Source organism: Strigops habroptila, chromosome 14 (genome assembly GCF_004027225.2).
Source record: "Strigops habroptila isolate Jane chromosome 14, bStrHab1.2.pri, whole genome shotgun sequence".
Classification (NCBI taxonomy): Eukaryota; Metazoa; Chordata; class Aves; order Psittaciformes; family Psittacidae; genus Strigops; species Strigops habroptila.
Window position 1 is genome coordinate 6577045 of NC_044290.2, and position 12602 is coordinate 6589646.

The 12602-nt window shown below is 41.4% G+C and overlaps 2 protein-coding genes across 4 annotated transcripts in view; one reads left to right on the forward strand and one right to left on the reverse strand.

The window, feature by feature from the left end:
- ABCC3 (ATP binding cassette subfamily C member 3) overlaps positions 1 to 1027 on the forward strand; it is a 49682-nt gene extending 48655 nt beyond the window's left edge. For both annotated transcript variants that reach the window (XM_030506558.1, XM_030506559.1), the window contains one exon: positions 580 to 1027. In XM_030506558.1, coding sequence (XP_030362418.1) covers positions 580 to 688 — 109 coding nt within the window. In that variant the 3' untranslated portion in view covers positions 689 to 1027. The remainder of the gene's footprint in view (positions 1 to 579) is intronic.
- A 695-nt stretch (positions 1028 to 1722) lies between these two features.
- Positions 1723 to 12001, reverse strand: ANKRD40 (ankyrin repeat domain 40). 2 transcript variants are annotated; one of them, XM_030506569.1, is made up of 6 exons: positions 11743 to 12001; positions 8829 to 8977; positions 6817 to 7293; positions 5782 to 5963; positions 4121 to 4174; positions 1723 to 2451 (listed from the first exon to the last, which is right to left on the reverse strand). In XM_030506569.1, exons 1-6 carry the CDS (start codon positions 11919 to 11921, stop codon positions 2365 to 2367), a joined length of 1128 nt encoding a protein of 375 aa, XP_030362429.1. In that variant the 5' UTR covers positions 11922 to 12001; the 3' UTR covers positions 1723 to 2364. The 2 variants fall into 2 exon arrangements, with proteins under 2 accessions (XP_030362429.1, XP_030362428.1); XM_030506568.1 differs by having other exon boundaries at positions 1723 to 4174; positions 11743 to 12000.
- Between the last annotated feature and the right edge of the window lie 601 nt (positions 12002 to 12602).

Below are 12602 nucleotides of genomic sequence, written 5' to 3' on the forward strand. Positions count from 1 at the left end.
GTCCCTAGATAGTCATACTGATGATCTTGTCAGGGGTACGTAAGCAACAATATGTGTTTAAGCCATATAATCCTAGAATATCCAGACCTGACTTTGCCTCTGTTGGCATAATAAATAGGTTCTATATTCACTAACCAGAGCTGTGCAAGACACACTACCCAGTTGCATTAATAGCACTGTCAGCAAGCTTATGGATCCTTTTTACACTAGCAGCTGCTGTAACTTTTTCACTCACATCATATCATATTAATTACTTTAAAATATATTCATATACTTCCCGAGCTTTTATGTCCTTGGCTTTCTGGTGCTATATTTTCAATTCCAGAACTACCAGTATGATACTTCCCCCCCTTTATTGGCCTTGGGAGATAGCAACTGTCCTGTGCCTTTTTAAATCAACCAGCAGCTCAGGTAGAACATTCATCATCCAGTGTGTTTCAATGTGTGAAAAGAATTGAGCAAAACAAAGCCAAGGCAATGATCAGGGCAGTTTGCTTTGTGATAAAAAGGGATCTCATACGTCTTACAAGGAATTCTCTGACATATCTTTCCCCCATCACCATCTTTTGTTTGGCACAGGGTTCTTGTCCTAGACAACGGAACAGTAGCTGAGTTCGATACACCTGCAAACCTTATAGCATCAAAGGGTATTTTCTACAGTATGGCCAAAGATGCTGGACTGGCGTGAAAAGAAGACCCTCTGGGGTTTTGGTTTGTTGTATTTGTTTTGCAATTTTTAATATTACTGAGTTGGCACAAAAGTGACTTGTGAATGTACTGTAATTTACAAACAGTTTTTGTAGTAGGCTGAACTTGTGATATGTGAACAAAATATTTCACAATTATAAGGACCAGAAAGTGAATTTTATATTTTTTAATATTTTCTATATACATAAAGTATTTTATTATATGCTTTTTCTTTCCCAAAGAATGCCAAACATTCTGCCAAGAAAATGTATGTGTCACAGGGCAATATGTGCTGTATTCAGGTTCATAATTAGTAAATTATATTAATGGTACCAAAAAATACACCTGTTCTGTGTGTTTTCTGCACAAGGATTCAGTGGTTTTGAAGGGGAAATAAGCCCTGTTGAGCAATGACTCAGCTGAAAAACAGTGAAATAATGTTTAATCTCTGTGTGGTTCCAACCTGTTCCTTTGAGTATTTCCCTCAGGACAAGAGAGGTGTATGCTGCACCTTTGAGGCTGTGAGCTGTTCCAGGACCTTTGGTATCCCTGCCCAGGGCAACTTCAGCATTACAGAATTCCTCTTCAGCATAAGAATTACAAGTAACGTGTATTTAAAACTAAACCTGCAGATGGCTTAATATAAATCATTAACTACACAGTTTCTACCAGTGTGGCAGACTCCACATAAGCCTGCAGGGACATGATTGGCACAGAAGTATTATAATTTTGCTGTATCTCTCTTACGCATGGAGTCATTATGAGTAAGTCTCCACTTAAGCGGAGCAGATGTGTATATAATTTATCTCATTCAACACTTAATCACCTGAAATAATGTGTGATTTGTTTTGCAGAATTAAATATCTACGTTATTATTGATAACGAAGCCTCCTCAGATAAGAGTTTAAACAACATTTGCTGCTAGAATCAGAATGTCTTCTGCTTTAGTTGCTCGCTCCCTACACCAAGCACTCTAGAAACCTACCCAGCAAGAAAAAGTTCCAATGTTTCCCCATAAATAAAGTTCAGAAAAACTTTGAGAAGACAAAAATAATCATTTATTAATTGTTACAAATGAGACTTCTTAAATAGAAACAAGAATCTACAGCCAAGCATTCATTTGCCATTCACAGTTCATAGAGCACAAAGTAATGAATTATTTATCATACACAGTAATGTAATGATTATACACTGATCAGATTGTTAGTAGTGTTAATAGCATGTTCTGTTGTATAAACTGCATAAGGTATAAAAATATTCCTTGGAATGCATAGATAGCGATCCGCATCTGCAGGATAATCAGTGTAACAAGGAAGCTGAGCTTCCTTCTAGTAGGTCTGACCAGTTAATCCTGGTACCACCAGGGGCTTAGCTGGTGTTCACAGCAGATGCCTAAACCATGTCTGTTCTGTATGCCAGGAAGAATGCAACAGTGCGATACAAGGAACAATGATTTTATTATTCCAGAAGTTGATATACCCCCAGCAATTTGGTATAAACCCCAGCTATTACAATGACTCAGAGCACATTTGACCTCCAACAGTTTTCAGAAGAGGCTATTTTGTTGTGACAAAATGTTCTACTATTACCCTTAGGAGACTGAGCTGCGGTCTAGCTAACTGGTACACAGGAGTGTTTGCAGGGATCTGTGCTTCCAGGTGAACACTGGACATCCGACTACAGGGCAGATTGGGAGAGGGCTCCCTCTTGTGTGCTCATCTGCTGCTGAAGCTGCTTCCCTTTGCACAAAGTACTAGTCACTGGCTGAGAAAGAGAGAGCACGGGTCAATTTGGTTCCTCTTGTGTTAGCTGTAATAGAGGTGACTGCTCTGACTGCAGGGGAAGAACCGACTTCTTTACCTGCCACAGCCTCCAAGAAAGGGGATAAGGCTGTGGGGGATACCTCACTCCAGTCAGAACCCATCATCTGGAGCCCCAGGGGTTCCAGATGCAGTTCTCACCTCAGTGTTTCCTCCCTGCTCAGCATGCTGCTTCTATAAATCCCATTTACAGGGCCACATACATTGTACAGCCAACTTGGGCTGTGAATTCTTAGACAAGACAACGATAGCATCCTTTGGTTGCTGTAGTTTCCAAAGAAACTGGGGGGGGAGGGAGGGGAACGACAAGACAGAGGGAAGTTCAGTCCAGTTTGGTATGTTCTGTTTGCCTGTTCCATCTCATACTTTAGGTTGTTCGTCTGACAGTACATACTTTTACAGTTAGGCTACCAGAACAGAATTCCTCCTCAAATGCAAATGACTGAGTAAATACTAAAACCCTAAAAAATAAGATAAAATCCAGCTCTTAAATACTTTTCAATTTATTTATTACAGAATTTCATAGTAGTCTAATTCTGCATTTTAAGTACCAGGAATAGGAAAAGTAATCCTTTTTCAGTAAACAACATGGGTAAAGACAAGTCATTGGTGGGAAAAAGAAAGTACATTGCATAGGAACATCAAGATTTAATATCAGCCCAGAAAACCCTGGGCATAGTTTCTTTTTACACAGGCAACTTTAAATGATCAAGATGTGACCTTTCTCAGGAATGTAGAGGTCAAAGGAAAATACAATTACAATTTTTGTGCTTTCAAAAGGGGAAATTAAAGCAGTGTTGGAGAAATGCGATGTCAATACAGTAACAAAAATAGTATTTTTAATTGCACATGTCAGTTCTGTTTACTGACAGACAGTAAAAGGGATTTTGGTTGAGAGCATATTTATGATTTGGATAATTGCTATCACTTTTCATTTTCAACCTGAGAAATAGGGAAGAGTGTAAACAGGGATTAAGAAATCACTTCTAAGTGATTACTTGTAAAGTAATAAGTCACTTGATAGTATTTAAAGTAGACATCATTTTGTGCTTCTTCCACAGATTCAAACCCTTCTGCTTTTTTTCCTTCTAAGATATGATTTAAAATGTATGATGCAAAAAGTGAATGTTAATGGTAATGGACTCAGTATATTAAATGGGTTTCGTGGCAGGTTCTTTAGCTTGAGTACCTCTGCTATTTTATAGCAAACAAATTATTAGAACAGCTTAAGGTAAGCCTTTCCCTGAGAGCTGCTAACTCTGCAGTATTTCAAGATTATCTTTTTGTAAGGAAAAAAGTGTTGCATTAACAGATAGTTCTACCAATACTTCCTTTGCATTAAGCTACTTTTACATCAGACTCGTTACTCTTGGATTAACTAGAAGCTATAACTGTGCATAACAACTTTAGTTTATTTCATGGTTAACAAAATAGATTTTTTTGCATCATTAGCCCTTATAGATACTGTATTTCAAACGTAATTTTAAAATGAGAGCTACAAATCTTCTGTTTTATTCTTTAAATAATTAATATGTAAGTTCCGATGCCGCCTTGTTATAACCACTCCGTTCAGAAAGTGTTGGGACTCTGAAAAGTAAGTTTTTGTCGCTTACTGTTAGAACAAGCTCCAGTTCTTGGAAATCCTGTAGCCTTGCCACATCTTTGTCCTTTAAATAGATACAGTAAGTTGTTAGGTGATAAACTGTTCAATTTTGCAGAGGTAAGTTAAAATACTCATACTAACACAAGGTATGTATTTATCTGTAAATATGACAATTCTTTACAGTAAGCTGGAAAGCAGACATCCTGTTGCATCTAATATTTATTCTGGGATCCTATTCACTTCAGTCTATTCTTAGAAGGAATGCAACACTGATGGTGAGTGATTAGCGGAATTACGCTTGTAAAGATCCACCGCATCCACCCCCAACTCCTCTTTTCCCCCTCCCGCCTTGGTAATTCTTAGAAGCTCATGAATTGATCCTTGCATCTACCCAAGAAGGTCCTGCATGCAGCTTCCTCTAGAGCAGCCCACCAGCATAGAATCATAGAATAGTTAGGGTTGGAAAGGACCTTAAGATCATCTGATTCCAGTCCCCCTGCCATGGGCAGGGACACGTCACACTAAACCATGTTGCCCAAGGCTCTGTCCAACCTGGCCTTGAACATCGCCAGGGATGGAGCATTCACAGCTTCCTTGGGCAACCTATTCCAGTGCCTCACCACCCTCACAGTAAAGAACTTCTTCCTTATATCTAATCTAAACTTCCCCTGTTTAAGTTTGAACCCGTTACCCCTTGTCCTACCACTACAGTCCCTAACGAAGAGTCCCTCCCCAGCATCCTTATAGGCCCCCCATGATGGTAGAGCTGGCCTGGCAAGGGTCTCCAATGGAAGAGCAAGGGAAGACACCCTCCCGCAGTACAGGCTTGAGCTCTCATCCCCGCTGCAGCAGTACTCTGCTGCTAAACAGCGATAAATAGAATTAGTTCCGTATCACCTCAAGGAACAATAAGTGTCCTGCCATCCAGAGAGCCTGAGTAATTAGAGATGGAAGTAAAAGCAGTCCTTTCAATACAACCGAAGATGGCAAGTGGCAGAATTGCTTATGTCTGTCTTTTTTTACTTTCCTTTCACTTCTTAACTAACAAAGAATAAGTCATCATACAGCCAGTGAGGATGCAGTACAGTGAAGTCTATTAGTCTAGGACTAATCGGATCAGCACCACAACTGACGCCAACAATGCTCTAGAGGGATTTGAGAGCAACAGAAGGGTCAACAGTGAATCACTACAACAGGTCAGCAGGTCCGTGTCCTGTTTGCTGCACAGGTGACTGTCACTGGAGTGAAGAGACAGTTACATTCAGAGACCTGCACCCAGAATCATTCTGAAACACCTTTCTGGTTTTTGAAGGGCCTGCATGCAGTCCTTACTGACCCAGCAAAACTCAGTCAGGACTTGCAGGCCTTTCAAACGCTGATGGCAGCTCACAGTGGTGTGGTAGTGTACTGAAGTTAAGAACATAGTTGAGAAATCAGGTATTAATTGGCTCAACATCAAATGTTTGTGAAAGAAAATGATCAAGAAACTTGAGAACTTCTTTACTAAAACCAAATCAAACAACTGCTGAGTGCTGATAGTTGAAAGAAAGTTTTTCTTTTGGGGTTTTTTTCAACATAGGCCTATGCAGGTGACCAATACATTATTCCTTTTAATGCTAACCTAAAAATCTTTTTTCTAAGTTACTGCACTTCAAAATTTAGAGTTCTTACCTTTCTTAACATTGTATTTGGTAATTTTCTGATCTTCTGTACATGCTCAGGGTTAACACCCAGCTCACGGCAACTCACTCGGAGCAATTCCTTATAGGTCAGTTCTTGCCTGTCCAGTTCAATTTCAATGAAGTCATTTTCTCTGAGATTAGGGTTTTGTATTCTAACTTTAAGCACCAGTTCTATTAGAAATAAAAAGGTACATTAATAGGCAGATGTATAAATGAATTGGAAAAGATATCTCTGTAGTAACTTCCAAATATTTCTATGTTCTATTAACCTTGTTTGTATAATTTCTAACAATACAAGAGTCCTCAGAAAGCAAATAACTGGACTTGGATGACCACAGTTTTCATTAGCTTGACTTTCATCAACCTCTATGGAAAGATCATTGCAAGTCTAATACAGTGCATGTGAATGTAACTATGAACATATATCTTACTGGATTTAAACTAACTTAAAAGCAGATTGTACTGGTTATCAACTTCCTGAGCAATCCAAGATCACTTCTATTGGGTTTTGATCCTTTTGGTCATCAGTTAACTTCTCATTACTAATTCATGGCATCAGAACACCTTTTACTTCAAGAATGAACTTCTGAACTGAAACTGAAATTGAGCTTTCTGCAGGCAAAATTCACCTGCAGAAAAGGCAGATCAGGTAATTGTTCACCTCCCGACTCAGGTCTGCAGATTGAGCCATGGCAAGTTCACTCTTGAGCTCACTGGCTGTGTACTCACATTCCTTATTTGCAGCTTGGAGTATGCTATTTAGAGAATTAATTACACTGGTGTCTGCATGCTTTTAGAGCATGAGACAAACAGCAAATGTTTTCATCAATATTTTAATAACAGTTCCAGCAGAAACAGGGTATCTGCCTCTTTAACGCCCTTCAACCGTTTCCTGAATGCCTAAGCGTGGGAACCTGAAACTCTCTGGAAATGCTATGAATACATATAACCTGGCGTTGTCTATTTTCATTGCCCAATGTGACATAATTCCTAAGACAAAGCGAGAAGAGATTTTTACTGTTACCTTGCATATTAAGTGGGAAAGCTCCGGTGAAGAAAACCGGCTGAAACGCTGGCATGCTGGCTCCCATACTGGAGCCATTCTCTTGCTGAGGCACAGACTGATTCGATCCAGCCGGCGAAGGGGCACTTCTGCTCCAAGACACAGATCCCTGGTACACTGGAGCTCTCTGAAGGACAGGTTTTGTGTGTGGAGGTACAGTACACCCACGGGGCAGTGACGGTGTGCCTGCGGTATCAGCCACCTCAGGAGCAGCATGCCCATGGTGTAGCGGTGCACGCATGTAGGTCTCCACATCAGGTAAGGAAGCAGAGTCGGTATCTCGTGGTTCTAAGTGTGAGATACTCCCATTCATGGAGGGATCTGGAATACTGTTACTCATAGTGTTATAAACGTAAGGGAAAGGTGGGTTAGCCAAGTAATTAGGAATGATTGGCAGATCTGACTCTTTCTTTAAGTCTGGCAGTTCATCATCTTCCACTGTAAAACAAACAAAACAACATTCTCCAAGACTGATTTGAGGGGAAAAGAGAAGTATTGGTACTGCACTGAGGGGGTTCTTATTTTATGGGGAGGGACTGTAATGTTAAAAGCAACGCAGGTTAAAAGATGACTCAAGAAGCACTAAGCCTTTTTTTTTCTACAGTAACAGAACCGTGCTCAGGTGTTGTGATACAGTAAACACAGAAGCAGAGTTTGATGCTAGTAATTCCAGGGGTGCTATTTCCTTCTAAACTGCAATACTTCTGTTTTGGTTTGATTTGTTTTAATCCATAGCCAGCATGTTGTAACATGGTCTCTGGTGGTATAATGCTATCATCTTCATAATGTATAAGGCAATGAAAACCAAAGGGTAATACTGTTGTTCGATATTAAGGCAGGGGATAAAGGGAAAAGAACACATAGTACTGGGAGAGCTGTAACATTACCAACTCAACAGTTGGGAGACAATAATGAAAACAAAAGCAGGCAAGGGAATACAAAGGGGAGGAAAGAGGTTGTTAATCGACCACATTTCAATTTACTTATCACCTCTAGCAGCAAAGCCTACTCCGCTCCAGCAGTTACAAACCATGGTAAAAATACTCTACCAATGTCTTTTAATGAGCTGTTTATTCAGGCTGCTAATTTTTCACTTATTCAACACAGTGTCTAAGCTCCACAGAACGTTGGGAAAATGAGGTGTTGCTCTGGAACCCCAGTGTAAGAAAGACGTGGAGATGTTGGAGCAAGTCCAGAGGAGGCCATGGAGATGCTGTGAGGGCTGGAGCAGCTCTGCTCTGGAGACAGGCTGAGAGAGCTGGGCTGCTTCAGCCTGTGGAAGAGAAGGCTCCAGGGAGACCTTAGAGCAGCTTCCAATGGCTAAAGGAGCTACAAGAAACCTGGAGAGGGGCTTTTTACAGGGGCATGTAGGGACAGGACAAAGGAGAATAGCTTTAAACTGTTAGAAGGGACATTTAGATTAGACATTAAGAAGTTCTTCCCTGTGAGGGTGCTGAGGCGCTGGCACAGGGTGCCCAGAGAAGCTGTGGCTGCCCCATCCCTGGCAGTGTTCAAGGCCAGGTTGGACACAGGGGCTTGGAGCAACCTGCTCTAATGGAAGGTGTCCCTGCCCGTGGCAGGGGGTTGGAACTGGATGAGCTTTAAGGTCCCTTCCAACACAAACCATTCTATGATTCTGCAATATATGGGCTTCATATAAATTTGAGAGAATTTTCTCCTGTTGCCCTTTTGAAAATAGGAAGCTGCATTTAGCTGTCACTGGTTTAATCATGCCATTGTTCAAAATACAGCTTTTCTAATTGTTCAGTGTTTAGGAAAAAAGTTTGGCTGGCTGGATATGGAATCTGTTGGTAATTCTCTGTTCTTAAACTTTGTTTCTTACCAACTAAACACTCTAGAAATCAAGTCAGAGTCACTACTAAGATCCAAACACAGTATCTTCACATGCAAAATAAAGATGGGAACATAACATGCTTTAAACAGCCTTTTGCTACAGTCTTGTATTGGTTTACCTCCCAACATCTTCCTTATCTCTCTCTTTGATGTTAACTGGGCTGGCCTTTCTCCTTTCTTTGTGAGGATCTCCTTGTCAGCACCAGCGTGCAGCAGGTAAGCCACCACCGGAGCGTGGTTCCGTTTACATGCCCAGTGCAAACAAGTCCTGCACATGGAAAATGTTAACACTGTTTGAAATCCTGAATTACGGCAGATTAACTTCCACCCATTCTTGCTGCCTAGGAGATGAACAAGACCCAGCGCATGTCTAACACAGAGGCTTTAACTGCAACCTTCCTTGGAAATTTAGACTGGTTTTGGAGCCTGCAGTGACACCTGCTGATGTAGTTTCTCCTTGCTCTAATAGTTATACCAAGTTACCACAGTTGTATTGCTAAAGCTCAACATCTTTTCAATTTGTCATTTATTAAGGTATTAACTTTACTGGAGATATAAATATAAAAAGAAGGCTTGTGTATGCTATTTTAATCTTGGAAAGAATAAGCTGTACTTCAAATACTTGTGAGAGTGTGTACATGTGAGACTTCCCTAGAATGCTATTTTTACTCTTCAATTAATGCTGTCAGCACAATGACTTGCACTTTTTGGAAAGTAAATGATGTTCAGAATACTGTAAGCAGGGTTTCTAAGCACAGTTCTTTGCCCAGTTGCTATTCACTACACCAGCAACTCTGAATCTTTGATCTGCAGACAACCAGTTTTCTGCAAGCTGTAAATGATGCACAGAACAAACCACTCGTCTGGTTTTTCAAATTGCTCTTTGCAGTTGCTGACCTAGAGAGTAAAGAAACATCCTAAAACCTACGGAGCTTATTTAGTATTTAGGTACTTACACACTGTAACTTGTTATACGGTCTTAACCATTCTTCCCTAACTGAGGTTCTAGTGATGTTTGATCTTTCCCTAGCTTTTACATTTTAATTCTCTAGCTCCAGCTGCAGGAAACTTCAGAAAGATGAACACACTGAACCCTTCTCCAAGTTTATTTATTTAGTGTTTAAGAAATAAATAAAGCAGAGATAAATAATAAACTTTTAAGGGGAAAAAAGTTTCAGTTGAAAGTCCAGCTCCAAAAGGCTTTTTTTCCACTTCAGTTTTTGGTTCGTTGGTGTGTTTTTAAGAAAAGAGACTGCAAAGTTTTATCTTGTCCAATAACTCCCAACTTTGTATAGAAAAATTGGCTCTTTTAAGTTTTCTTCTGTGGAATTATGTAAGGAAAAAAGAGAATCTGATCTTTGGAGGGATACAAATCAGGTAAACCCAAGAGAAGAGAAGGTAATTTGCAAAACCTTGTTCAATGTTGTACATTCTGAGTTAATTAAACCTCAATTTTACAATTTCTTCTTATTAAAATGAATGCATCTTGATGGCAGAAAGTATCACTGAATTAAAGGTCACCAGACACTGCAGCAAGAGGTTATGTAGAATTAGATCTAACTGAAGAAACAGGAATGTAAGTGTATGTATACATATTATTTTTTTTTCATAGACTATCCTAGGAAGGATGCTACAAGATCTGCGTTTCCAAGATGATATTGCCAGCAATACTGTAAAGTCCTGTATTCTCCTTCCAAGGTTAGGCTGTCCATTTCAGCTAGAAAGTGCCACTTTACAGTGGGATAAAAGAATTTTGTCAGCAGAAAGTATTCCTGAAGTTTTAACACCAAGGATCCCACAGAATCCAAGGCAAGCTCCATGAAACTCAGACCAGCTTTGTTTAGTTTTCCTGTGCAGTGTTTGCTGGACTTTTCACACATTTCTCCTTGTGAAATGAGTGTGAATAGCCCACATTCATTCAGAAGTAGCACATTGCCAGGTCATAAAGTGTTTTGGACCAAAGTGGAGGGAAAAGGCACAGACAGTGTGGTCATGTTTGATTTGAGTGCAAAATTTGCTCGTTGGCTTTGGTGAGAAGGAACATGCAAGAGCATTGGCCTGATCTTGGGATCTATCCTGACCATTTCACATGGTCTTAAGCAGAGGTGCATCTACCCATGGATCTGACATGCATCAAAATGTAAGTACTCAGCACCTCTCAGCACCAGACATACTAAGAGTCTCCCTGGAGCAATGTTAACTCTACAAGCAAACTTAAATCACAGTGAAGATCCATTTATTGCCATAGTTACAAATGACCAGATCATTTAAAAAATAATTGTATTTTATGACAGATTCCTTTCATCGATTTGAGTTTTAAATACAAAGTCATTTTGATGACAGGTACCTGTTTATCTCACACACTAAGATAATTCAGCATCTTATGAATCAGTTATCTTAAATTTTTACCAGTTCTAACTTTAATTACAAGTTGAACCTCAAGTTGCAAGTGTCCCACACTTCTCAAAACTGCTGATCCAACTTTCACCTTTAAAAGTCTAACTCCTTTACTACTTTCAGCCTTCTTACTTTCGGTTACAACCTCAAGCCCAATACAGCACAGCAAACACAGCTGAGTTGAACTTAGGGAAAACAGACTGCTGAAATGCCTGAGCATTCCCTGTAAATCCTGCTTCAAATAACACTCTGTGTGTGTGTGTGTGTGTGTGTTCATGGATAGAGTCCCACTTGTACAAGTGTCCATTACAGAAAAGTCCTGCGTTTAGTGTCTGAATGAGATGCCAAAACCAAAGCGTTTATATATAACACTGAAACATCCTGCATGTTCTCTGCTTTAAAAGTCATTCCCAAACCTGATTTAGGAGTTTATAAAGGTATTTCTGGTTAGATGTGAACACGGTTGAGATTTGGCTGCCCGTGCCCTTCCAAAAAGATAAAAGCAATATAAAGTAACCACACGGTGACCCGAGGGAGCAGCGAACACCCAGGAGCCGGGAAGGGGACGGGTGACAGCTTCACGCCAAGGGGTGAAGGCAGGGCAGCGCAGCACCGGGAGGCCCGGGGCGTTCTTACCAGCCGTTGACTTCGTTCTGCGCGTTGAGGCTGACCCCCAGCTCCACCAGCCGCTGCACCTCCGCCGCGTCCCCCAGCGCCGCCGCCTCCCGCAGCCGCTCCTGCCGCTCCCGCTCGGCGCACGGAGCCGCCATCTCGCCGCCGCCCGCCGCCGCCTCCAGCCCGGGATGAGCTCTCATGTCCCGCACCCGACTGGGCACCGGCGGAGAGCAGCGCCCGGTGTCACCCCGCGGCAGTCCCCGCTGGGGGACCCTGTTACCGGTGACACCCGCGGCCCAGCCGCCGCGTTCCGGGTCACAGCCGGGCAGGCCCCAACGTCGGTGCGCGACAGCCCGGGGCACCGGGGCGTGTATTTAATGGTTGGACTGGATGATCTTAAAGGGCTTTTCCAACCTAGTTGATTCTATGATTCGGTACGTGTGTGACTGCTTAAGGAACGTTCCGTGCACTGTTATTCGTTCTTGCGGGCGCTAGATTCATGCTGTTGTTCTGTCCAGGGAGTTCTTGGAATCTTTGTGTGTTCTCAGCACAATCGATTAATCCCTAAGAAGAAAATAAATCAACATCCATCTGAAAATTAACTGGAAAAATTGCAGTTAATTCCTGCAGTTTGCACTGTTCATTCTGAAAAGCTGGGTTTGATCATTGTGGGCTTGTCCTAAACCAAGATACGGGAGAGAGAACAGCTGGGAAAAAATTCACAACTATAAAAAGTCAAAATCATGAACTCAGGGAATGGTTTGTGTTGGAAGAGACCTTAAAGCTCATCCAGTTCCAACCCCCTGCCACGGGCAGGGACACCTTCCACTAGAGCAGGTTGCTCCAAGCCCCTGTGTCCAACCTGGCCTTGAACACTGCCA

Coding starts and splice junctions, on each gene's coding strand:
- ANKRD40 (XM_030506569.1), bottom strand. CDS start 11,921: ATGAGAGCTCATCCCGGGCTGGAGGCGGCGGCGGGCGGCGGCGAGATG. Junction 7,294..8,828: donor GATAAGGAAGATGTTGGGAG/GTAAACCAATAC, acceptor TTTGTTTTACAG/TGGAAGATGATGAACTGCCA. Junction 2,452..4,120: donor AACTGGAGCTTGTTCTAACA/GTAAGCGACAAA, acceptor TCTCTTTCTCAG/CCAGTGACTAGTACTTTGTG.